At 45.7% G+C, this 23,429-nt stretch overlaps 3 protein-coding genes across 11 annotated transcripts; all 3 read right to left on the bottom strand.

Annotated features, from left to right (window-relative positions):
* Positions 669-5,979, bottom strand: WFDC13 (WAP four-disulfide core domain 13). 2 transcript variants are annotated; one of them, XM_005672984.2, is made up of 3 exons: positions 5,608-5,978; positions 2,682-2,833; positions 669-1,287 (listed from the first exon to the last, which is right to left on the bottom strand). In XM_005672984.2, the coding sequence occupies exons 1-2, from the start codon at positions 5,888-5,890 to the stop codon at positions 2,685-2,687; spliced, it is 432 nt and encodes a 143-aa protein (XP_005673041.2). In that variant the 5' UTR covers positions 5,891-5,978; the 3' UTR covers positions 669-1,287; positions 2,682-2,684. The 2 variants fall into 2 exon arrangements, with proteins under 2 accessions (XP_005673041.2, XP_020933808.1); XM_021078149.1 differs by lacking the exon at positions 2,682-2,833 and having other exon boundaries at positions 5,608-5,979.
* On the bottom strand, positions 7,934-15,503 carry WFDC11 (WAP four-disulfide core domain 11). Of its 8 annotated transcripts, XR_002340048.1 has the most exons (7): positions 15,181-15,502; positions 14,777-15,029; positions 11,769-11,943; positions 11,395-11,543; positions 9,627-9,768; positions 8,918-9,114; positions 7,934-8,160 (listed from the first exon to the last, which is right to left on the bottom strand). XR_002340048.1 is itself a non-coding variant. In XM_021077983.1 (6 exons), exons 3-6 carry the CDS (start codon positions 11,892-11,894, stop codon positions 9,085-9,087), a joined length of 444 nt encoding a protein of 147 aa, XP_020933642.1. In that variant the 5' UTR covers positions 11,895-11,943; positions 14,777-15,029; positions 15,181-15,503; the 3' UTR covers positions 8,720-9,084. The 8 variants fall into 8 exon arrangements, 7 of the variants coding, with proteins under 7 accessions (XP_020933642.1, XP_020933644.1, XP_020933646.1 ...); XM_021077983.1 differs by lacking the exon at positions 7,934-8,160 and having other exon boundaries at positions 8,720-9,114; positions 11,395-11,540; positions 15,181-15,503; XM_021077981.1 differs by lacking the exon at positions 7,934-8,160 and having other exon boundaries at positions 8,721-9,114.
* Positions 21,116-22,549, bottom strand: LOC100621271 (WAP four-disulfide core domain protein 10A). Its single transcript, XM_003360020.3, has 2 exons — positions 22,375-22,549; positions 21,116-21,442 (listed from the first exon to the last, which is right to left on the bottom strand). Exons 1-2 carry the CDS (start codon positions 22,460-22,462, stop codon positions 21,294-21,296), a joined length of 237 nt encoding a protein of 78 aa, XP_003360068.2. The 5' UTR covers positions 22,463-22,549; the 3' UTR covers positions 21,116-21,293.

The following is a 23,429-nucleotide window of genomic DNA, read 5'->3' as shown; positions in this document are numbered from 1 at the left end:
AAATGGGAAATCTCCATTTTCCAAGTTCCTTCCCTGTCTGTTCCTGCCTCAGTCTCATCGCGTACCACCCTCATTTTATACCCTGAGTAAAAAGTTCAGATACTGCTTCAACAATTAGTACATATCTTGGAATTTTATTCCTTTACGAATAACTGGAACTAAACACCAGTACACCAAATGTAAAAAAAAAAAATTTTTCTTTTTGCTTTTTTAGGGTTGCACCCATGGCATATGGAGATTCCCAGGCTAGGGGTTGAATTGGAGCTATAGCTGCCGGCCTACACCACAGCCACAACAATGCCAGATCCGAGCCACATCTGTCTGTGACCTACACCACAGCTCATGGCAATGCCAGATCCTTCACCCACTGGGCGAGGCCCGGGATTGAACCTGTGTCCTCATGGATACTAGTCAGTTTTGTTTCCATTGTGCCATGACGGGAACTCCAAAAAATTTGTTTCAATAATATTCACCCCTTGTAATATTCTCTGATATCATGATCTTTACTTAGCCATTATAATATCAATACCAGTGTTATAAACTCAAAGCAGTGCTTTCTGATAGGACTTTCTGCAGTGACGGAATGTCCTGCAACATTTCATGTGTTAGCCACAAGGCACTTGATGTTGTCAAATACCTGAAAAGTGACTAGTGAGACTGAGGAGCTGATGGCATATTTTATTTTGTAGAATTGTAATTAATATAAATTTACATTTAAATAGACTCCTGTGACCAGTGCTCTGGTAATGGACAGATCAAGGTCAGATGATTCAAACGGTGACAGCTGCAGTTTGAATGGGCCAACATTAAGGCGAGAGGCCTGGCTCCTCTGGAACCACCTCTGGACAATTCGTGGTGATAAAGGCGACTGCAGAGCTTCCTGAATTATGTTTCCAGCTCTGGGCCAGGGATTACCAGGGATCAGCCCGGTTAGAAGGGTGTCGCAGATGAGAGGAGGAGGACGTGGAATTGTGATGCATTCATCTTGGGAAACGTTCACCTGGAGGGGATGCGATGCGGGGGACGTAGAATCATGGGACTGGGTGACCACACCTTTCCAAGTGGGTAACATGTACCTGGGCCTTGCAGAGGGAAGCAGCATCTTCTACAGTAGCTGGAGGTTTAGTAGATCATTGTTAAATTAGCTGATTTTCATCATGTGATTTAATCACATGATCTTTCAGGGATGGGGCTCTTTCCACAGCTCTGCCTTGTTCCGTGGCCGACGATATTTCAAAGATCAGAGACACGATGCTCATCTTCATTGGCAGCTAATGTGTATGGAACCTAGAGACATTTTTTAAAAACACAGCATTTAAGGTGGAAGGCAAACTTTGATTCCTTTACAAAACAAGAATTTTGGGTAAAGAAAGCATTGGGAAGACATGAAGAGTAATGGTGACAGTTCCCGTAGACTCCGGCAGGCGCTGTGGTGTGTACTTTACCTGTGCGGTCTTATCTTGCCTCGTGAGACCCCTGGAGGCAGGTGTTATTCAGCTCACTTTACAGACAAAGAGAATGGAGCCCTGAGGACTTGGAGATGCCCAGCAGGAGCAGGTCATCGAGGGCAGGGCTGGACTGAGTCCCAGAGCAGCCCAGGACCGATAGCCCTTACTCTGCCCTAGTCTGCCTCGTGAATGGGATACTTCCAAGCTTCTTTTTTGCTTGTTTTCTCCAGCCTATTCGAGGTTTTCAAAAGCAAATGTAAATGAATCTTTACAAAAACTAATTTGTAAAGACCAAAGGGAAGTACACAGCTCAACGCTGCCCTTTCTGGGAATCAAATGAGCAGTGTTTTTCAGGTCCTCGGGGCACTGTCCTCTCCTACCCCACCTGATCTTCCCAGCCAACACCAGGGTCTCCAGAGCAGTCATGGTCAGTTGAGGGGAAGCGTTCTGCAGAGGACAGGCTGCAGGATCGCGGGGAGCAGACACGGAGACACGTGGATTGAACAGACTTTCCAGTTAATGCTGCCAGGGCCCTGGATTAGGTGACAAGGCTGATGCATTGACTGATGGCGCGTGTGGGACCTGGGCAGGTAATTTTTTGTTGTTGTTGTTGTCTTTCCAGGGCTGCAACCTTGGCATATGGAGGTTCCCAGGCTCGGGGTCGAATCGGAGCTATAGCTGCCGGCCTACACCACAGTCATAGAAGCGCAGGATCCAAGCCGCATCTGCCACCTACACCACAGCTCACAGCAACGCTGGATCCCCGGCCCACCGAGCAAGGCCAGGAATTGAACCCTCATCCTCATGGATACTAGTTGGATTTATTTCTGCTGTGCCACAATGGGGACCTCTCTCCAGGCATCAGCTTCCTCATATTTAAGACTAGAACAACAATAGTGAAACTAAAATAGATTACCCATGGCATCTCAAAAAACCTGGCTCATGGGAGTTCCCGTTGTGGCTCAGAGAGTTAAGAACCTGACATAGTGTCCGGGAGGATGCAGGTTCCATCCCTGGCCTCGCTCAGTGGGTTAAGGATCCGGTAACGCCACAAGCTGCAGCATAGATAGAATATGCGGCTCGGATCTGGTGTTGCTGTGCCTGCGGTGTAGGCCGGCCGCTGCAGCTCTGTATCTGCCTCTCTGAACACACCAATTAGCCCCTCCATCCACAGACCCTGCCCTGTCCCACCAGCAGCTCTAAGGTTGGGGTTGGACATGAGAAGCCCCTTACCTTTCATTGTCTACCCTTTTTGTTCAATGTACAGATTATGCCACAGAAGGCAGAACAGCACTGAAATCCTTCATGGCAATCTTCCTGCAATGTGCAGAAATGAGTACAGTTTTCAGGAACCGATTTGCAGGGTGGAGGTTCCAGGATATACCCTGGAACACAGAACAGGAAAGAGAAGGGCTTGAACAAACAGGCTGGAGTGACATTCAGAAGCCCAAGGAACTGCCAGAGGACGGATGGCCCTCATGTGGTCACAAAGATGTGGAGTAGGGCTTTGCCTTTCATTGCTGCCTTCCTCTGACTTCTCAGCGGGGAAAACCAGCGCTTGGATATTTGATGAAAAAGAGAGTTTGAGAGTTCCCTGGGGACTAGTTTGAGAGTTCCCTGGCATTGTCACTGTTGTGGCTCGGGTTCAATCCCTGGCCCAGGAACTTCTGTCTGCTGTGGACACGCCCCCACCCTCAGAAGACAGAGTTTGGCAGAATCCTGCACCCACTGGTTATTCATCATCTTTTTGCAGATGAGATGCCAGGTCCCCAGAGACCCTAGCTGGGTCCAGTTCAAGGGAGTGAATGGTGTGTGTGGTGAGCTAGGGAGGGATGTGTGGCCCATTTGCTCTGGGTCTCCAGCAAGTCATACAGTCTCTTGCTAACAATGTAGTTTATCCTAGAGTTTGATTTACCACGTGCTATTTGCGTTCAGGAAGAATGAGCAAAAGGGCTGATTTTTGGAAAGGATGAAACCACACAGCACAGTAAAGTTATTGGGATTGGAATGCTAGACCCCAAACCGCAAATGAGTTTGGCGGGGGTGGGGGTGGCTTCTTTCATGGGGAGAAGGATGGGTATTTCAGAATGGGATGCAAAGATCAGCTGTTCCTTCTTCTTAGGTCTCTAGGAGGCCTTAGGAGGCCAGAGCACCAGATCCCCCACTTTGCACTGATAGAGAAGCATCAGATTTCTTGTTGACATCCCATTACCCTCATCCACCAGGTAGTCAGGTCAAAGCTGAGAGTGCATCTGAGGGGATCCCGCCCCAAGACTCCAGCTCACAATTTTCTCTCCATTCTTTCTTTCTTTTCTTTTCTTTCTTTCTTTTTCTTTCTTTCTTTCTTTCTTTCTTTCTTTCTTTCTTTCTTTCTTTCTTTCTTTCTTTCTTTCTTTCTTTCTTTCTTTCTTTCTTTCTTTTTTTTTTTTTGTCTTTTTAGAGCCACACTCTCAGCATATGGAGGTTCCCAGGCTAGGGGTTGAATTGGAGCTGTAGCTGCTGGCCTACAACACAGTCATAGCAACATGGGATCTGAGACTCGCCTGTGACCTACACCACAGCTCATGGCAACAATGGATCCTTAACCCACTGATGGAGGCCAGAGATGGAACTCCCGTTCTCATGGCTACTAGTCGGGTTCATTACCACTGAGCCATGATGGGAACACCTCCTCTCTGTTCTCGAATTCTAAGGCAACTAAGGATGAACCCCACTAACCCCTTTATCCAGGCTCAGCCAGATCCTAATTTTCGTACCTTCTGACTCACCTTTTCTTTGGGGCAAATGTCATAGGAGGCGCATTCTATAAGCCCTTGTTGATTTATTGCCCCACAGATATTTGCGATTATAAGGGACTCGCAGGATATTGTGCTGATCTGAAAGGAATATGTGATGAATGAAGTTGGGGCTATAATTATAACAGCAAATGGCACTGGAGCTGGTGGGTGAGAAGCCAAGGCCTGAGCTCCTGGCAGAGACCAGCACTCAGCACTCACCTTGGGCATCCTAGACATCCCACAGCTCATTGGACCAGGGCAAGAAATTGGAACTGATCACCACTTTGGCGAGCTTGGGGCTCCATGGAACAGTGTGGGGAAGGAGCCCACTGGCCAGGATCTTAGAGAAGTTGGCCGTCTCGATTTTGCCTCTTCTTCTGGGTATCTGGTTCCAATCTCATGATGGTTCTGGCCAGTCTTCTATATCTCTTGTGTCTCTCCTCAAATTTTAGTCCTTGCTTCTCAATTAACTCTACCCTGGATATTCCCACTCTCTTGCAGCTAGCCTTCCTCAGTCTTACAGACCTGTACCCCATCTTTGAGAACCCCTAAACCAGCCCTTGCCTCCCTAGACACATGAGCTACTACACATAGTCCTCTTCTGAGCCGCCAGTATTCTTTTTTTGTCTTTTTAGGGCCACACCCGAGGCATATGGAGGTTCCCAGGCTAGGGGTCTAATCGGAGCTGTAGCTGCCAGCCTATGCCAGAGCCACAGCAACATGGGATCCGAGCCGCGTCTGCAACCTACACCACAGCTCATGGCAATGCCGGATCGTTAACCCACTGAGCAAGGGCGGGGATCGAACCCGCAACCTCATGGTTCCTAGTCGGATTCGTTAACCACTGCGCCACGACGGGAACTCCTGCATTTTTAACATGTGAAATGAAATGCAAGACTTTGTTTCCTTTCCTCCTACATCCTCCAAGGCAGAGATTACGTAGGTTCCAGCTTAAGTTCTCCCAATTTAATTTCCCTCTCTTTTCATGCTTGAAAAATTGGCCTAAGCATCCATGAAGGAACAAGGGGCAGCAAGAACAAGCTGGATAATGAAGCCGATAACATTTACCAAGTTTGACATCGAGTGAGCATTTACCGTGGTCCAGTAAGGCACTCTCTGTCTGTGTGATTCAACTCCGTTTCTCCTCCCGACCATCCCACTCTCATTATAATCATCATGAAGATAAAATCCAAGGTCCGGACACGTTGCCCAAGATCACCCAGTAAGCAGAAGATCAGGGCTTCGAACCTAGATCTTATGGACAATGAAACTTGGACTCTTGAATGTGACACTGTATTTTTTTCATGAGACGTGCCCAGACCTCAGATTCTCTCATGTCTCTGGATGCTTCTTCCCTCCCCTGGGCCCAATCCAGCACCTACTGGTAAAATGTTGCTTGGGACTCCCAGACACCAGCTGAGGTGCTAATCGAGTCAACAGCAGAAGCTGGAGAAGCAGCGCAGGTTTCATGCTGCCGGTGAGACGGGCGGGTAAGTCCTGGCCGGAGCTGTGACCAACACAGCTTGGAGGAGAAGGCACAGTGAAGGCGAGCTGGGACTGGCCTGTCACTGTGCGCTCCAGCCAGGAGAGTTTGGTGGAAATCCGATCACCTCCCAACCACGCCCACTCCAAGGCCAGGTTCTTTTCAAATCCATACCCCGCCATCCCCCTAATCTTGACCTTGTTATGTCTCTCATCTACCTAGATCTTGTTAATATCCTTTCACAATCCCCCCCCCTTTTTTTCTTTTTATGGCTGCACTCATGGTATATGGAAGTTCCCAGGCTAGGGGCTGCATTGGAGCTGCAGCTGCTGGCCTGCACCACAGCCACAGCAACTCGGGATCCGAGCTGCATCTGTGACCTATGCTGCAGCTCGCAGCAACTTCGGGTCCTTAACCCACTAAGTGAGGCCAGGGGTCGAACCCACATCCTCATAGAGACAAAGTCAGGTCCATTGTCTGAGCCACAACAAGACTCCTCCTTTCACAAAATTTTCATAATTTTTTTCATGAGAATTTCTGGCATGTCTCTGTTATAGTTATTCCTAGAGGTGTGAATTTTAGTATAAAATTGTAAATAGTATGGTACTTTCTACATTTGTTTTTGTTTGTTGCTAGTGTAGATGAATGACTTTTGTATGCTGATTGGTAGCTGGTACCTTGCTAAACTCTCCCGTGTGTATCATAATTTCTTGGTGTCTTCAGTGCTCTATGTGGTTAACATCATCTGCAAATAATGACGGCTGTATTTTCCCTTTTTGAAATTTGTGCCATTGTTAATGCTTGGTTGAGCAGACCAGGACCTCCGCATGGGATTGCGTAGGCATGGTGATAATGTTCTTGTCTTATTCCTGATTTTATTTTATTTTATTAATATTATTTTTGTCTTTTTGCCATTTCTTGGGTCGCTCCCGCGGCATTTGGAGGTTCCCAGGCTAGGGGTCTAATCAGAGCTGTCGCCGCCGGCCTACGCCAGAGCCATAGCAACGCGGGATCCAAGCCGAGTCTGCAACCTACACCACAGCTCACGGCAACTCTGGATCCTTAACCCACTGAGCAAGGCCAGGGATTGAACCCTCAACCTCATGGTTCCTAGTTGGATCCGTTAACCACTGAGCCACGACGGGAACTCCCTGATTTTAAATGGAAGCTTCTTAAGTTTCCGCTTTTAGATAGTGTCTTTTTTTTTAATTGAAGTTGATTTACAATGTTGTGTTAATTTCTGGTGTATATAAACTATGTGTGTGTGTGTGTATATATATTCTTTTTCACATTGTTTTCCATTATGGTTTATTATAGGATATTAAAATATTTTCCTGTGCTGTACAGCAGGACCTTGTTGCTTATCTATTTTATCTATAGTAGTTTGTATCTGCCAATCCCAATCCCTCCCCGACCTTTCCCCTTTGGTAACAGTAAGTTTGTTTTCCATGGCTGTGAGTCTGTTTCTGTTTTGTAGATAGATTCATTTGTGCTGTATATATATATATATATTTCTTTTTAGTGCTCTATCCGTGGCACATGGACGTTCCCAGGTTAGAGGCTGAATTGGAGCTGCAGCTGCTGGCCTACACCACAGCCACAGCAAAGTCAGTTTCAAGCCACATCTGCACACTATACCAGAGTTCGTGGCAATGCCGGATCCTTAACCCATAGAGCGGGGCCAGAGGGAACCCGTATCTTCATGGATACTTGTCAGGTTCGTTACCACTGAGCCACAGCAAGAACTCCCATTTGTGCCATATTTTAAATTCCACATATAAGTGATATCATATGATGTTTGTCTTTCTTTGTCTGACTTAACTTTCTTAGTATGATAATCTCCAGGTCCTTCCATGTTGCTGCAAATGGTATTATTTCATTCTTTTTAAAGACTCAATAGTATTCCATTTTATATATATGTACCACACCTTTTTTTAATTACTCAATGAATTTATTACATTTATAGTTGTACAATGATCATCACAATCCAATTTTATAGGATTTCCATCCCACATCCCAGTGTATCCCCCCACTCCACAAACTGTCTCCTTTGGAAACCATGTTTTTCAAAGTCTGTGAGTCAGTATCTGTTCTGCAAAGAAGTTCAGTCTGTCCTTTTTTCAGGTTCCACATGTCAGTGAAGGCATTTGATGTTGGTGTCTCATTGTCTGGCTGACTTCACTTAGCATGATAATTTCTAGGTCCATCCATGTTGCTAAAAATGCCAGTATTTCGTTCCTTTTAATGGCTGAGTAATATTCCATTGTGTGTATGTACCACATCTTCTTGATCCACTCCTCTTGTTGATGGACATTTAGGTTGTTTCCAATGTCTTGGCTGTTGCAAATAGAACCACTTCTTCTTTAATCATTCATCTGTCATGGATATTTAGGTTGTGTGATAGTGTCTGTTTTAACGTTTCTCACATATTTTATCAGGTATAGAAAATTCTCTTTCATTCCAGAAAATGAAAAGAAAAATTTTATTGTTACATGAGATTTTAGTTATATTTTATACATGTTGAATTGATAGCATTATTTTTCTCCTTTAATCTGTTCCTGTATTGAATTACATTTCAGATTTTCTAACATTGAACCATTCTTGTGTTTCTCCAGTAATCTAATTTGATCATTGCATATTATTATTTTTATACTGCTTGGTTCAGTGTGCTATTTTTACAAGATTTTACATATATATTCACAAGGGAACTGACCTGTGACCTTTCTCATACCATCCTTGCTTGGTGCTATAGCAAGTTTACACTGATCTAGAATATACTGAGTAGAAGGCCTTCTTTGTCAATTCTTTGGACAATTTAAAACATTAAAGAATTTTTTTTCATTTTTAAAATTATTATTATTTGTGTGTGTGCGCACACACACTTTTTGGGGCCCAGTGTGCGGCATACGGAAGTTCCCAGGCCAGGGGTCAAATTGGAGCTGCAGCTGCTGGCCTACACCACAGCCACAGCAATGCTGGATCCACACCACATCTTTGACCTACACCACAACTCATGACAACGCTGGATCCTTAACCCACTGAGCAAGGCCAGGGATCGAACCTGCAACCTCATTGTTCCTAATTGGATTTGTTTCCACTGTGCAATGATGATGGGAACTCTGAGAAATAAACTTCTAGTCTGTGAAGCCCATGAGTTTGCCTACTAGTTCTAAGGTAATCAAACGGGGAAGCAAGAGTTGGAAACTTACATACACTATAAGATGGAAAAAATATTGGGGGGTGTCATATCGGCATTCAAGGGTGGTGGAACGGAGTGGAAAGTAGCCAAAGACCACTGTTGGCAAATGAGTTTATTTCCCAAGGATTTACTGCTGCCCAGCCCTCGATGAGAATAGACTGGTGTCCCAGGGGGAAGTTAAGGTTTTAGTTGTCTTTCAGTGATTACCTATAAGAGAAAAAGTTAGATGCTTAGAGGCTAGGGCCCTCTGAGATGTGAGAATTCCTTCCCAAGCCCAATATTACTCATTCTCATCAGACAACAGGAATACTTCCTGTCGTAACAGGACTTGTCCACTTCTGACTAGACGGGTACTGGTTCATTGAACAGAGAAAGGCAGAGATGTGGAGCCTGGATGAGCTCAAAGGGCTCATGGAACAGTCTGATTATGGAAGCAATGGCTAGAAATCTGGACTGAAAAAATGGGAATAGAGCGCACTGCTGCAAAATACACTGAAGACAACATAGGCGTTATTATATAATGAAAGAAGCAAGGTGCCCCCAAGCTGGTATCTTGGTCTATTTGCCAGATAATTACCTTCCAGAGTTAGGGGACACTGTCTTTTGCTCTTTCTGTGCCTAGGATTTGGGGTACCCCACTCCTCTGTGTAGGGACAACAGTATCTGAGAAGATGAGAATCAGTGGAGACATACACCCAAGCACACATCTCCAAACTCACAGTGTTCTTCCAGCAGATGTTTCCACAGTAGGTCCAGCAGCATGTGTGATTGATGTCGACACATCTAAAGGTTCTCGAACACCTCTTGTCACATTCATGGACATTTGGCAGTCCCCAGCACTCCTGAAGTAACGATTTCTCCCTGAAATCGAGACAAGATGGTAAGAAGCTGACAGGGGCCACATGGACAAGTGGAGGAAAAGAAGCCCTTCAGAAGTTTGGCAGCCCCTCCTAGAAACCCAGCCCCAAGTCCCCACCAAGGTATCTAATCTGCTTGCTAAGAAAAATCCCCTTTGTGGGAGTTCCCATTGTGGCTCAGCTGCAATGAACCTGACTAGTGTCCATGAAGACACGGGTTTGATCCCTGGCCTTGCTCAGTGGGTGAAGGATCCAGTGTTGCTGTGGCTGTGGTATAGGCTGCCGGCCGCAGCTCTGATTCGACCCCTGGCCTGGGAACTTCCATATGCCATGGATGCACCCCTAAAAAAAAAAAAATCCCCTTCCTAAGCCTCCTTGCTGCATTTTCACTGACCCCATTGCATCTTCACTGACCTCTTTGCCTTTTCTACTCTCCAGTCCCTATGTGTGGCAGGCTTCTGGGTCCTCTTTGAGCATCCCAGAGATAGGACTCCTTATATCCCCAGCATTCATGTGCCTTCCTATAAAATTTACATTTTCACAGTGGGAGAGATCAGAGGCAGAGAAATCCTCCAGCCTCATTACCACATGGATTTCAGAGCTTGGGAGGCTAGACCAGAGAGAGGAAGGAATAGATTTTCTCTCTTTTTCTTCCCTTCCTTACAGACCCTGCCTTTATTTATTTATTTATTGTTATTTTTTGCTTTTTAGGCCCTCATTGTTCCTAGTTGGATTCGTTTTCGCTGTGCCACGATGGGACTTCCCCTGACCCTGCCTTTAAAATTTCAGCCAAAAAAAAAAAAAAAAAAGAAAGAAAGAAAGAAAAGAAATGAAAAAAAAAAAGTTCCCATTGTGGCTCAGCGGGTTAAGAATCTGACTAGTATCCATCATGAAGATGTGGGTTCGATCCCTGGCCTCGCTCAGTGCATTAAGGATCTGGCATTATTGTGAGCTGTGGTGTAGGCTGGCAGCTGCAGCTCCGATTAGATCCCTAGCCAGGGAACTTCCATATGCCACAGGTATGCCCTAAAAAAGCAAAAACAAACAAACAAACAAAAAACCCAAAACAAAAAAAGATAAACAAGCATAAAAACCACCTCAGCCTCTCTCCAAATTCTTACCTCTCTCACCTAATTTTCTTAGCCTCTTCCATTGATTTCATTCTGTCATCATATGACCCCCAACGTGGCCCCAGGAAGGACCATCTCATGTCTCTTTTCTATCTTTTCACATTCTGAAAGAATCCTACCACTAAATTAAGGATATATATTAAGAAATGCCTTAGATACCCATCCAAGTGCATACAGGTTGACACAGAGCTCCTGGAAGAATGGGAAAATATGGCAGCTCTGGACTGGTGCCCCCACCCCACAAAGATAGCTCGATGTGGGATGAAATGCATCTAAAAGCAAGATACTCGTGGCTACTTTCAAGGTAGGAAGGAGACGCATTGAAGGACTTCAGCCTGGGAATGTCTTGGATCTCTAGGTATAGAAAGGAATCTGATTCTTCAGTAGGTGATCCAGGGAAGGTGGGTCCTGGGTCAGGTGTGCCAGGTAGGAGACCTCGTCATTTTTCCAGAAACAAGCACAGCCCCATCATTCCTTTTGGCTCCAATCAGCCTCATCACCTGTTGCTATGTTTTTCCTTTATTGCTCCCCGCGCAGACAGTAGCACCACACAGAGCAATGTCATGAGTAGAGGTGTCCAGAGCTTCATGACGTTGACCATAAACTTCTGAACAGGTGTTGCCAGGATTTTTTTCCTTCCCAATTGCTGCTAGAGATCAAAATCATAAATAAAGAGAGTTACAAAACAAGAGGAAATTCTTATGGAATTTCTTTATACTTTATTTTTCTTTATATTTTGTCTTTGTCCTTGCCCTCCCCTACCCAACAACAGGCACACGCCAAAACTGGACATTGACTTTGCTCAAAGGTATCTCTCCATCTCAGGCTTCATGTTTTCCCTTTGCAGGAAAACTATTTTTTTTAAATGTATTACCTTCCCTTGATGAAAAAATAATTGAGGAGTTCCTGCTGTGGCACGACAGGATCGGCGGCAGCTCTGCAGTGCTGAGGATGCAGGTTTGATCCCCAGCTTAGCACGGTGGATTAAAGGATCCGGCATTGCCGAAGCGGTGGTGTAGGTTGAAACTGCAGCTCGGATCTGGGAACTCCTTATGCCGTGGTGAACCCAAAAGAGAAAACAAATTTTAATTCTTTTAAGTTAAAATAATAATAAAAAAAATTGGAGTTCCCATTGTGGCTCAGTGGAAACGAATCTGACTAGTATCCATGAGGATATAGGTACGATCCCTGGCCTCACTCAGTGGGTTGGCGATCTGGCATTGCCATGAGCTGTGGTGTAGGTCGCAGGTGTGGCTCAGATCCTGTGTTTCTGTGGCTGTGGCGTAAGCCAGTAGCTGTAGCTCTGATTCGACCCCTAGCCTGGGGACTTCCATATGCCTCAGAGGTGGTCCTAAAAAGCAAAAAAAGTAAAAAATTTTTAAAAATTTAAAAATTCAAATTCAGTTTATAAAATTGTTTTCACTATTCTTTTTTGGGGGGTAACATTGGTTTACAGCATTTTATAAGTTTCACATGTACAACCTTATATTTTTACTTCCATATTCACAACAGTGTGCTCGCCACCAAAACTTTAGTTTTCACCCATCACCATGCAAAATACTTTTTTTTTTTTTTGTCTTTTTCTCTTTTCTAGGGCTGCACCCATGGCATATGGAGGTTCCCAGGCTAGGGGTCTAATCGGAGTTGTAGCCGCCAGCCTACACCACAGCCACAGCAACGCTGGATCGGAGCCACGTCTGTGACCTACACCACAGCTCAAAGCAACGCCAGATCCTTAACCCACTGATTGACGTGAGGGATTGAACCCGCAACCTCATGATTCCTACTCGGATTCATTAACCTTTGAGCCACGATGGGAACTCCACAAAATTCTTAAAACATAAAAAGTACAAAGTAGACAATGAAGTATTTCTAGTAATCCTACAGCAGATGTGTTATGTTATCCTGTCTTTTGTAGGTGCGGATACATGAACACTAATTGTCTTTATAAAAAAGAAATCATCAGGCTTGTTGTTATATATCATGACTTTTTATTTGAAAATTTGTAACGAGGGAGTTCCCATTGTGGCTCAGCAGGTTAAGAACCTGGCATAGTTTCTGTGACTATGGGTTCCATCCCTGGCCTTGTTCAGTGGGTTGAGGATCCAGCATTACACAAGATGCATGTGGTCACAGATGCAGTTAGGTTCCTGTGTTGCCATGGCTGTGGTAGAGGCTGGCAGCTGCAGCTCCAATTCCACCCCTGGTCTGAATCAGACCAACACATGGAATGTCCGTGTGCCACAGGTACAGCCATAAAAAAAAAAAAAAAAAAAAAAGGGAATGTTACTAGTAATATGTTGAAAGGCTTGTCCTTTGTCTCATTTAAATGTATTCAAAAGAGCTACTTTTTTTTGGGTCTTTTTGCCATTTCTAGGGCCACTCCCGCGGCATATGGAAGTTCCCAGGCTACGGGTCTAATCAGAGCTGTAGCCACCGGCCTACGCCAGAGCCACAGCAACACGGGATCCGAACCATGTCTTCGACCTACACCACAGCTCATGGCAACACCGGATCCTTAACCCACTGAGCAAGGCCAGGGATTGAACCCGTGATCTCACGGTTCCTAGTTGGATTCGTTAACCACTGAGCCACGACGGGAACTCCAGAAGAGCTACTTCTTACGCTGCTTCAGTATGAGAGCTTGGGTATAGAACTTGACTTTTCTAGCCACCACCTAAATTTATAATATGATTTTATATATATACATACTTTCCTTTTTAGGATCTGGCGTTGCCACAGCGGCAATGTAGGTTGCAACTGTGGCTCGGATCTGATCCCTGGCCTGGGAATCCATATACTGAGAGGAGGCCAAAAAAGAAAAAAAAAAAAAAAATGAAGTGACTACTATGAGCCAGGCATTATTCTAAATCCTGAGGATTCAGTTATAAACAAAACTGGTAAAAATCCCTGCCCTGATAAACTGAATCCTAGTAGGGGGGTCAGACCATCAACAAGACACATAAAAGAAACGCATAGCAATTGATGGGGCTCAATGTGCAGGAGAGAAAAATCAGAGTGGAGCCAACACCTGGAACATAGGATATGCAAAATAAGTGCCGGCTCAGCAGTGGTGAGATTTGGGGATCTAGAGGAAGAGGTTAAGCACTGTCCAAAAAAATCCCCTGCCCTCTCCCCACTTCCCTCTCACTCCCTACCTGCTGCACCAGGCTCCTGAAGCCAAACAGGAAGACAGAAGAGGCCAAAACAAAGTCTGGATACTGTGCATGACACAGTCACCGTGGTGTAATTGTCTCTTTCCCTACGAGTAGCCAACTGTCCCCCAAAGTCTTTATTTTTGCTTCAACTTTTTTAACCAAGCAGAAGATAACCTACCCACATTGGTTGAAATTCCCTCAAATGCTCAAAAGCGGGCACGATACCTGGAGACATTTTAAACCTTGCAAAACTCTCCAGCTTGTTCTCCTTTTGGCATATGTTAAAATAGAAAACAGGAAAATAAAATTTGAGGCATATAGACCATGAGATGAGCTGCCTTTAGCTTTTTAAAATCTGTTATTTGTAAATAATTTCAAAGTTAAAAGAGTAAGAATAGTACCAAGAGCAGCTGCATACCATTGGCTCAGAGCCACCTGTTTTAAGAATTTACTCCTAATTCCTTCCTCTCTCTGTCTCTGCGTATTTGAGAAGTCTCATATATCATATCATGATACTGAGCTATTTGAGAAGTCTCATATATCATGATATGATATATGATACTGAGCTGTTTGAGAAGTGTCATATATCATGATTCTTATTTAGGAATAATACTTCAGTAAGTATTAACAATAGGGACATTCTCTCCCAAGATCCCAGTATAACTATCAACGTCATCAACTTTTACATTTATAAAACACACATTCATCTATCTACCATTAGTACCTTAGTTTATAAATTCACCCAATACTGTCCTTGTCTTTTATGACTCTGAAATTTTGTGAAGGAGATAGCCAATCTTTTCTTTTCATGAGACGTTCCTCCCTTGGGGTTTATCTGAAATTTCTTCATGATCAGACTCAGGTTATGATTCTTGGTGGAAATACCCTGTAGGCAACACATAATAGCGTCCCCGGGGCATCATGTGTGAAGGGACATAGTGTCCATCCGTGTCATCTTTCTGGCTCCGTTTCTCCATCTGAACCACAAGGACAATCATTTCTTTTATCGAGGGATAGTATCGGCTTGACCTGGGGCACGATTTCCACAGAGAGATTATCTTCCCAAACCACCGGGGAAAGCATTTGCAGGCTCATGTTTCCAACCCCAAGCCTCCGACCTCCACCTACCTCGGAAGATGTTCAGGTTGGAAGTGTCGGTATTTGTTTGACGGATGGTTCTTCTTCCTGGTCTCTGGGAACCACAGAGCCCTTGCACTGCGGGAAGGTGATGAGCAGAACAGAGGTCAAAGTCTCACGACGTGATCTTGGTTCTGGTTGTGGCAGATCTGGGAGTTCTGCCCATCAGCTGGGTACATGCAGCACATTGCCACTGAATTCCTGTTCAAGGAGTACTTTTTCTTCCTTTCCACTTCATGTAATGCAGGTAGAAGCAGAACCCCGTAGAATTGCAGAGGCCTCCCCTCCCGGCAACACACACGTTTCCTGGAGGTAGAGGAGGGTCTGCCTATTTATTTTTCTCCAGCGTTTGTGGGATGGCATTTTTGTAAAGCCCTGTCCGTCTCCATATTAATTTTTCCATGGCTAGCATCAGCCTAAAGCTACTTATCATAATGTCTTGGGGGTTTTGAGTTAATAAAAAAAATACACAGCTCTACCCAGAGAGCTTGGAAAGGCCACAGAACATGGAGATTTAAAACACGGATTCAACCTGGATTCAAATCCTAGATCCCACTTACTTTGAGCAAGTCGCTAATCCCCTCTGTGCATCAGTTTTCTCATTTGCCAAGTGGAGATAATAACAGTACTTGCCCCACGGGGTTGTTCTGAGGGCTCCCTGAGTGATTATTTGTTAAATATGTAGAGCCAGCCCATGCCTGGCATATAGGCTGTGCCATGTAAGATTTATTAAATAAACAAATGAAGCGAGTTCCCGTTGTAGCTCAGCGGGTTCCCGTTGTAGCTCAGCGGGTTATGAGGATGCAGGTTCGATCCCTCACCTCGCTCAGTAGGTTAAAGGATCTGGGGTTGCCCTGAGCTGCCGCAGAGGTCGAGCGTACAGCTCGGATTTGGTATTGCTGTGGCCGTGGCTTAGGCTGGTGTCTATGGCTCTGATTCAATCCCTAACCTGGGAACCTCCCCAAAACAGATTAGATATTTACCCAATGAAGTATCAAGCATCATCCTTTTTTTTTTCTTCTTCTTTTTTTGATTTTTAGGACCCCATCTGCTGCACATGGAAGTTCCCAGGCTAGGAGTTGAATTTGAGCTACAGCTGCTGCCCTACACCATAGCCATAGCAGTGCTGGATCCAAGCCACATCTGTGATCTATACCACAGCTCACAGCAAAGCTGGATCCCTGATCCACTGAGCGAGGCAGGGGATCTAACCCTTGTCCTCATGGTTACCAGTTGGGGTGGTTACTGCTGAGCCGTGACGGGCACTCCCAAGCATCACCCAGTTTAATATCAAATTCACTATGAGCCAGATAATTAACATGTATTAAGTCATATTCTCAATGATGCTATGAGTTTAGTACTATTAGAATTCCTATTTTACAGATGCAGAAACTGAAGCACAGAGGAGTTAAGCAACTTGCCCAAAGCCACACAGCTAGTAAGTGCCAGGTACAGGATATAAACAGGAGTGAGTCTAGAGCCATGTATCCCAGATGGTGTAACCCCCATTTCTCTTGGAACTGGGAGCCATGATGCTCCTTGGACCCACTTCCCATCATCAAGATACCCTCTCCAGTTGCCCTTCCAATACTAGCAGAGGAGCATAACAGGAAGAGGAATGCCAGGGGCCAGGCTGACTGTGGAGGGTTCTGCATCAGTATTCCCAGAGTTTCTTGGCTAGAATGGGGCAGATGCGAGCAGGAGGGAAGTGAAATTTATGAATTGTGTGAACATTTTCTTTCTTTCTTTCCTCTTTTTTTTTTTTTTTTTTGTCTTTTTGCCTTTTCTAGGGCCACTCCCGCGGCATATGGGCGTTTCCAGGCCAGGGGTCTAATCAGAGCTGTAGCCACTGGCTTACATCACAGCCACAGCAACTCAGGATCCAAGCCACATCTGCGACCTACACCACAGCTCACGGCAACGCCGGATCCCCAACCCACTGAGCAAGGCCAGGGATCGAACCCGCAACCTCATGGTTCCTAGTCAGATTCGTTAACCACTGAGCCATGATGGGAACTCCCTGTGTGAACATTTTCTTCTCTTGTCTCTTCCCACTTTCCAACACATCCTTGGCATTAACCTCTTTAAGGGACCCCTCATCACTGCATCCCATTTAAATACTCTCTATAGAAAAAAAAAAGATTTCTTTCTAAAATACCATCTGTTGCTTTCACGCTATTAAAAGAACATCCCAGGATTAGTGCATAAATCTTGGAATCTGTGAAAATGACAAAGAAATTAAAAATTTTTATTGTGGCACCCCGTGCTAACATTTTTGTGTATATCTAGATAGATAGATAGATAGATAGATAGATAGATAGATAGATAGTTAGGGAGATAGGGAGATAATAGATATGACCAAAAATCTTTATAAGGCACATAGAAAACAAATGGAAAATGACAGAAGTAAATCCCTCCTCCTCGGTAATTGCTTTAAATGTAACAGATTACACTCGCCAATCAAAACATAGAGTTTGGAAGAATAGATAAAAACACATGATCCAACCATCTGCTGTCTACAAAAGATTCACTTGAGAGCCAAACAGATTGAAGGTGAAAAGATGGGGAAAGGTGTTCCATTCAAATAGTAATGAAAATAGAACAGGGTGGCTGTAATAAGAGCTTAAATCAAAAAATGTCGCAGGAGACAAAGGACACTCTATATTAATAAATGGTTCAATACAGCAAAATATATAACCGTTATAAACATTGTGCACCTAATGATAATCATCAAAATACATGACGCAAAAACTATCAGAATCGATGTGAGAAATAGAAACAATTCTCCAATAAAATTGGAGACGTTCACCCCCCAGTCTCAATAATAAAACGACTAGGTAGACTGAGAGTTTGGGGTTCGTAGATGCAAACTATTACATTTGGTATAGATAAGCAATGAGATCCTACTGTATAGCACAGAGAACTATATCCAAACTCTTGGGATAGAACATGATGGAAGATGACACAAGAAAAAGAATATGTATATATATTTATGAATGGGTCATACACTACGCTGTGTAGCAGAAATTGGCACAACATAGTAAGTCAACTATACTTTAATTTAAAAAATAAAATAATAAAGAAGTTATTTTTAAAAAGATAAGTTCAGAAAATAGACGACTTAAACACAACACAATAAAATAACTAGCTCTAACAGACATAGACAGAGCACTCAACCCAGCAACACCATCACAGACATTCGTCTCAAGGGCACACAGGACATTTTCCATTAAAGACCATAGTTTAAACTGCAAATAAAGTCTCAATAGATTTTATTTATTTATTTATTTAGTCTTTTCAGGGCCACACTTGCAAAATATGTAAGTTCCCAGGCTAGGGGTCAAATCAGAGCTGCCGCTGCCAGTCTACACCATAGCCACAGCAACAGGGGATCCGAGAATCATCTGCGACCTACCCCACAGCTTATGGCAACCCTGGATCCTTAACCCACTGAGCAAGGCACGGGATCAAGCCTACATCCTCATGTATAGTAGTTGGGATTTATTACTGTTGAGCCATGATGGGAACTCCTCAATAGATTTAAGAGATAGATATTATCCAACCACAACAGAAACCAATAACAGCAGTAAAACTGGAAAACTCACAAATCCATGGACATTCAGCAACACACTCTTAAACAATCAGTGGACCAAAGGGAACTAGGCAAATACTTAGAGATAAATAAAAACAAAAATACAACATATGGAAATTTATGTGACAGCAAAAGCAGTGCTAACAAGGAAATTGTTAGCTTTAAGGCTTACATTTAAAAACTAGAAAGGGAGTTCCCGTCGTGGCTGGAGTTCCTGTCGTGGCTCAGTGGTTAATGAATCTGACTAGGAACCATGAGGTTGCGGGTTCGATCCCTGGCCTTGCTCAGTGGGTTGGGGATCCAGCATTGCTATGAGCTGTGGTGTAGGTTGCAGACGCGGCTCGGATCCCGTGTTGCTGTGGCTCTGGCGTAGGCCAGCGGCTACAGCTCCGATTGGACCCCTAACCTGGGAACCTCCATATGCCGTGGGAGCGGCCCAAGAAATGGCAAAAAGACAAAAAACAGAAACAAAAACAAAAAACACTGGAAAGATCTCAAATGAACAACCTAACTTTACAACTTGAACTAGAAAAAGAAGAGCAAAGTAAATCCAAAGCTAGCAGAAAGAAAGAAATTAAAAGTTTAAGCAGAGATAAACAAAATAGAAAAATAATAGAGAAAAATCGATGAAACCAAAAGTTGGTTCTTTGAAAAGATCCACAAGATTAACAAACATTTAGCCAGATGGACTAAGAAAAGAAGGGAGATACTCAAACCACTAACATCAGAAATGAAGGTGTGGCGTCGATTCCTGATTCTAAAGAGAGAGAAGGGACTGCCAACAAGTAGGGTAACCCAAAAGAAATGGATAAATTCCTGGAAACGCAAAACCCTCCCAAGACTAAATCATGCAGTATAGAACATCTAGACGTGGGAGCTCCCCTTGTGAGTAAGCAGGTTAAGAATCCAGGTAGTATCTATGAGGTTTTGGGTTCGATCCCTGACCTCAATCAGTGGGTTCAGGATCGGGTGTTGCCGTGAATTGTGGTGTAGTTTGCAGATGTGGCTTGGATCTGGCGTTGCTATGGTTGTGGCATAGGCCAGCAGTTGTACCTCCAATTCAACCCCTAGCCTGGGAACTTCCATATGCCACAGGTGCAGCCCTAGGGAAAAAAAAAAGAAAAAGAAAGAAAGAAAGAAAGAAAAAAATAAAGAACCATTTATTCCTCCAGTCGGTGGCATCCTTCTGGACTAAAACAGAAATAAAGAAATAAAGGGGAGTTCCCTTGCAGCACAGTGGAAACGAATCTGACTAGGAACCATGAGGTTGTGGGTTCGATCCCTGGCCTTGCTCAGTGGGTTAAGGATCGGGTGTTGCCAGAACTATGGTGTAGGTCACAGACGTGGCTCAGATCTGGCATTGCTGTGGCTGTGGCGTAGGCCCGCAGCTACAGCTCCGATTAGACCCCTAGCCTGGGGACCTCCATAAAAGGTGGGGACCTAAGAAGACAAAAGATAAAAAAAAGAAAGGAAGAAAGCAAGAGAGGAATAGAGAGAGAGGGAAGGAGGGAGGGGAGGAAGGAAGGAAAAAAGAAAGGAAGGAAGGAAGAGATAGAGAGGAAGAAAGAAAGAAGGAAAGAAAGAAAGAAGGAAAGGAAGGAAGGATGAGACCATAGGAAGAGGACTGGGGAAAGGACGGTGGGGAGCACTCAGTTACAGGAAGGCACCAGAGTCCCAGGTCCTGGGGTCCCATTCCAGGCCCCATTTCAAGAGGGACCTTCTTGGGGATGACGGAGTGGGGGTGGTCAGGGCTAGCCCAGGCCCTCACTCCCATGTGGATGGGCTCACAACCATGCAGAAGAAGGGAGCACACAGAGGGAGCTGGGGAGCACCCTCCTCCAGCCGCACCATGCCACCTCCCTCTCTCTTGGCCTTGGACAGGTGCCCTCACTTCCTTGGGATTCATTTTCTTCATTGTAAAGACACTGTAACCTGAATCTCTCAAGGAGCATGAGGAGAATGGGAGGGGCTGGACCAGAGGAAGAAGGGTCCTCCCGGGGCGGGGGGGGGGGGCTCTCACTCTGGGCCCCCCAGGGTCTAGCCAGCCTCTGAGCATCTCCTGTTGAACGTGGCCCTTGTGACTCCTGGGGGAGGAAGGGTCTTCTTAGCCCTCAGAGCCACCACACACATGCAGCTGCTCCCCTGGCAGAACCGGTTCAGTGAGCAGAGCACCAAGTGGGCTGAGCCCGCAGGGGCCTGGCAGGAGGCCAGAGGGAGCAAGAGGAGAGAAACGTGACAAGGGGAGAGACATCAGGGACCCGGATCCAGACAGGCGGGGCCCTCTGGGGTCTGTGCCCGATGCTCGGACCAAGCACTGCGAGTGAACGAAGCAGGTCCCTGGGCATTTGTTCTGGTTTATTTGACAGGACTAAGCTGTTCACACAGTGGGGAGCCTGGCCTTCCCGTTGACATCCTTGATCCCGGGTGTGAGGTCCTTGTCTTCAGCTGGAGGCATGGTCTCTGGGTAGAGAGGGCTGGGGGAGCAGTGTGCCAGCCCAGTCTGCTCTCTGACTCACAGGAGGCTCATGCACACGTTCCCGCAGAAGGTCGAACAGCATATATTATTTGCTTGACACTCTTGATGATGTGTGCAGGGGTGCCTGCACAGGTATACTTTGGGTCTCTTCTCACACGGATTGATTTCTGGGGACAGCTGCATGGCTGAAGCAGAGCAGGAGGAGGGTCGGTGAACCAGGTCCCTAGAGAACCCCTCTCTGAAGCTTAGAGCGTCCTCCAAGACCCCGGACGCAATCCCATTCCTGGGAGTCTTGGACTCATCAGAGAATGCACCCTTTCCCTTCATCGAATTCTGGTGATTTCTATGACCCCACATCCTAGTCCTCCTCTTCTTCCCTAACAGACCTCGATGCCCAGGCTACCCGGACCCTGTCCATGCTCCTGCAATCAGGCCCCCGTCTCCCCGTGTAGTCACCACTTTGGCCAAGTCGCCCCCAGAGCATCTACACCCTAACCCTGACAACTTAGCCCAGGCTGGCACATCCTGCCATCCCTCCCCCACTCGCCAGAATCTGCAGGCCCCAGAGACCAAGCTGAACGTGCCTCTTCATCCTCTCTCTCCTCTCATCCTGTCTCTTGGGTGCAGTATCCCTGCCCCCGTCCCAGGAAACACCACCTTGGATAGTTCCTTTCACTGCCACCATCCTGCTTCCTCTGCCGATAACTTTAACTTGACCAAATTTGCTCCTTGGAGGTCCTTTCATTCTGCACCCCACCCCAGAAGCATCTCTGATGGTTCCCGGTCCCACATATGCACAAGTCAAAGAAGAGCTGTTTTGTTTTCCGATCTGATTCGCAGCTCTGGTGCATCTTTCACTATTATAGATACCGTGTGTCTCTGGGTTTGGGGGATGGAGAATAAAAAGATGTTGTCGCCCCCTCCACCCCATCACCCTTCCCAGAGGGGCCACGGGGCTGGAGGGCCATGGTCTGAGAAGAACCAGAGTCCTCCTAGTGCAGAGGTCACACTAGCATGTGCATACACGTTCCAATTCCAGGTTCTGCTTGGACTGGACACAGCCCTCTCCTTCTCTCCACGCCCCGCCCCCACCTCCCCCCCCTCGTCCGTCACCTACTCGGCTTCTTCTTGATATGGGGCCCTCCCTGGATCTGCAGCAGCAGAACACAGAGAAGCAGGATGGGCAGCAGAGCCTGGGATTGCATGGTTCTGAGCAGAGTGGTGAACTCTCAACCTGGCACGGCCTCCCCTGGAGAGCTGGGTGTGGAGAGCGAGGCAAGGAAGGAAAGAGGAGGTTATGCTGGGCCCCTCCCCGCCTCTGCTGGCCCCGTGGGGGCAGAGCAAGCAGTCCCTGCTCCCTCCCCTGGCCCGCCCCTCCCAGAGGACTCCTCCTCTCATACAGCTAACCCTCCCCTCCTGCAAACACGGCTTTTGTTTGCTGGAAGATGTAATATAGTTCTCTTGCCTAATTCCAAAATAATTTATAGAGGCATTCTCGCGTGGTACTGTGGGTTAAGGATATGGCTCAGGGCGCTGCTGTGGCACAGGTTCAATCCTTGGCCCAGGAATTTCCACATGCCTCAGGAGTGGCCCAAGCCAAACCAAACCAAAATTCTTTAGAGAAAAAGGAGGAGAGAGGAGTTCCCATTGTGGCTCAGCAGGTTAAGAGCCCAACTGGTATCCATGAGGATTGAAGGTTCGATCCCTAGCCCCACTCAGTAGGTTAAGGATCGGGGGTTGCCACGAGCTGTGACGTAGGTCGCAGATGTGAATCAGGTCCCGAGTTGCTGTGGCTGTGGTGTAGGCTGACAGCTGTAGCTCTGATTCAACCCCTAACCTGGGAACTTCAGTGTGCTACAGGCTCAGTCCTAAAAAAAAAAAAAAAAAAAAAAAAAAAAAGAAAAAAGAAAAAAAGAAAAGAAAAAGAGAAAAGAGATGATAATCGTGCTATGTGCTATTAACATGAGCCCCACTGCATTATCTTCCTTGTTTCCCTGCGCACAGTTCTGTGTTCTCACATTTTGAATCATCCACGTTTTGTTACCCATCTTGTCCGCCCTCATTTAACCCTGTAAATATTTCACAAAACATGATTTTTTGTAATTGCACAGCCGTCACTTAAAAGCCTATTGTCAAGCATCTGTATTATACCAATTACTGATTATCTAGACA

Source organism: Sus scrofa, chromosome 17, assembly GCF_000003025.6.
Source record: "Sus scrofa isolate TJ Tabasco breed Duroc chromosome 17, Sscrofa11.1, whole genome shotgun sequence".
Lineage (NCBI taxonomy): Eukaryota > Metazoa > Chordata > Mammalia > Artiodactyla > Suidae > Sus > Sus scrofa.
This window is presented reverse-complemented; position numbering and strand designations above follow the sequence as displayed.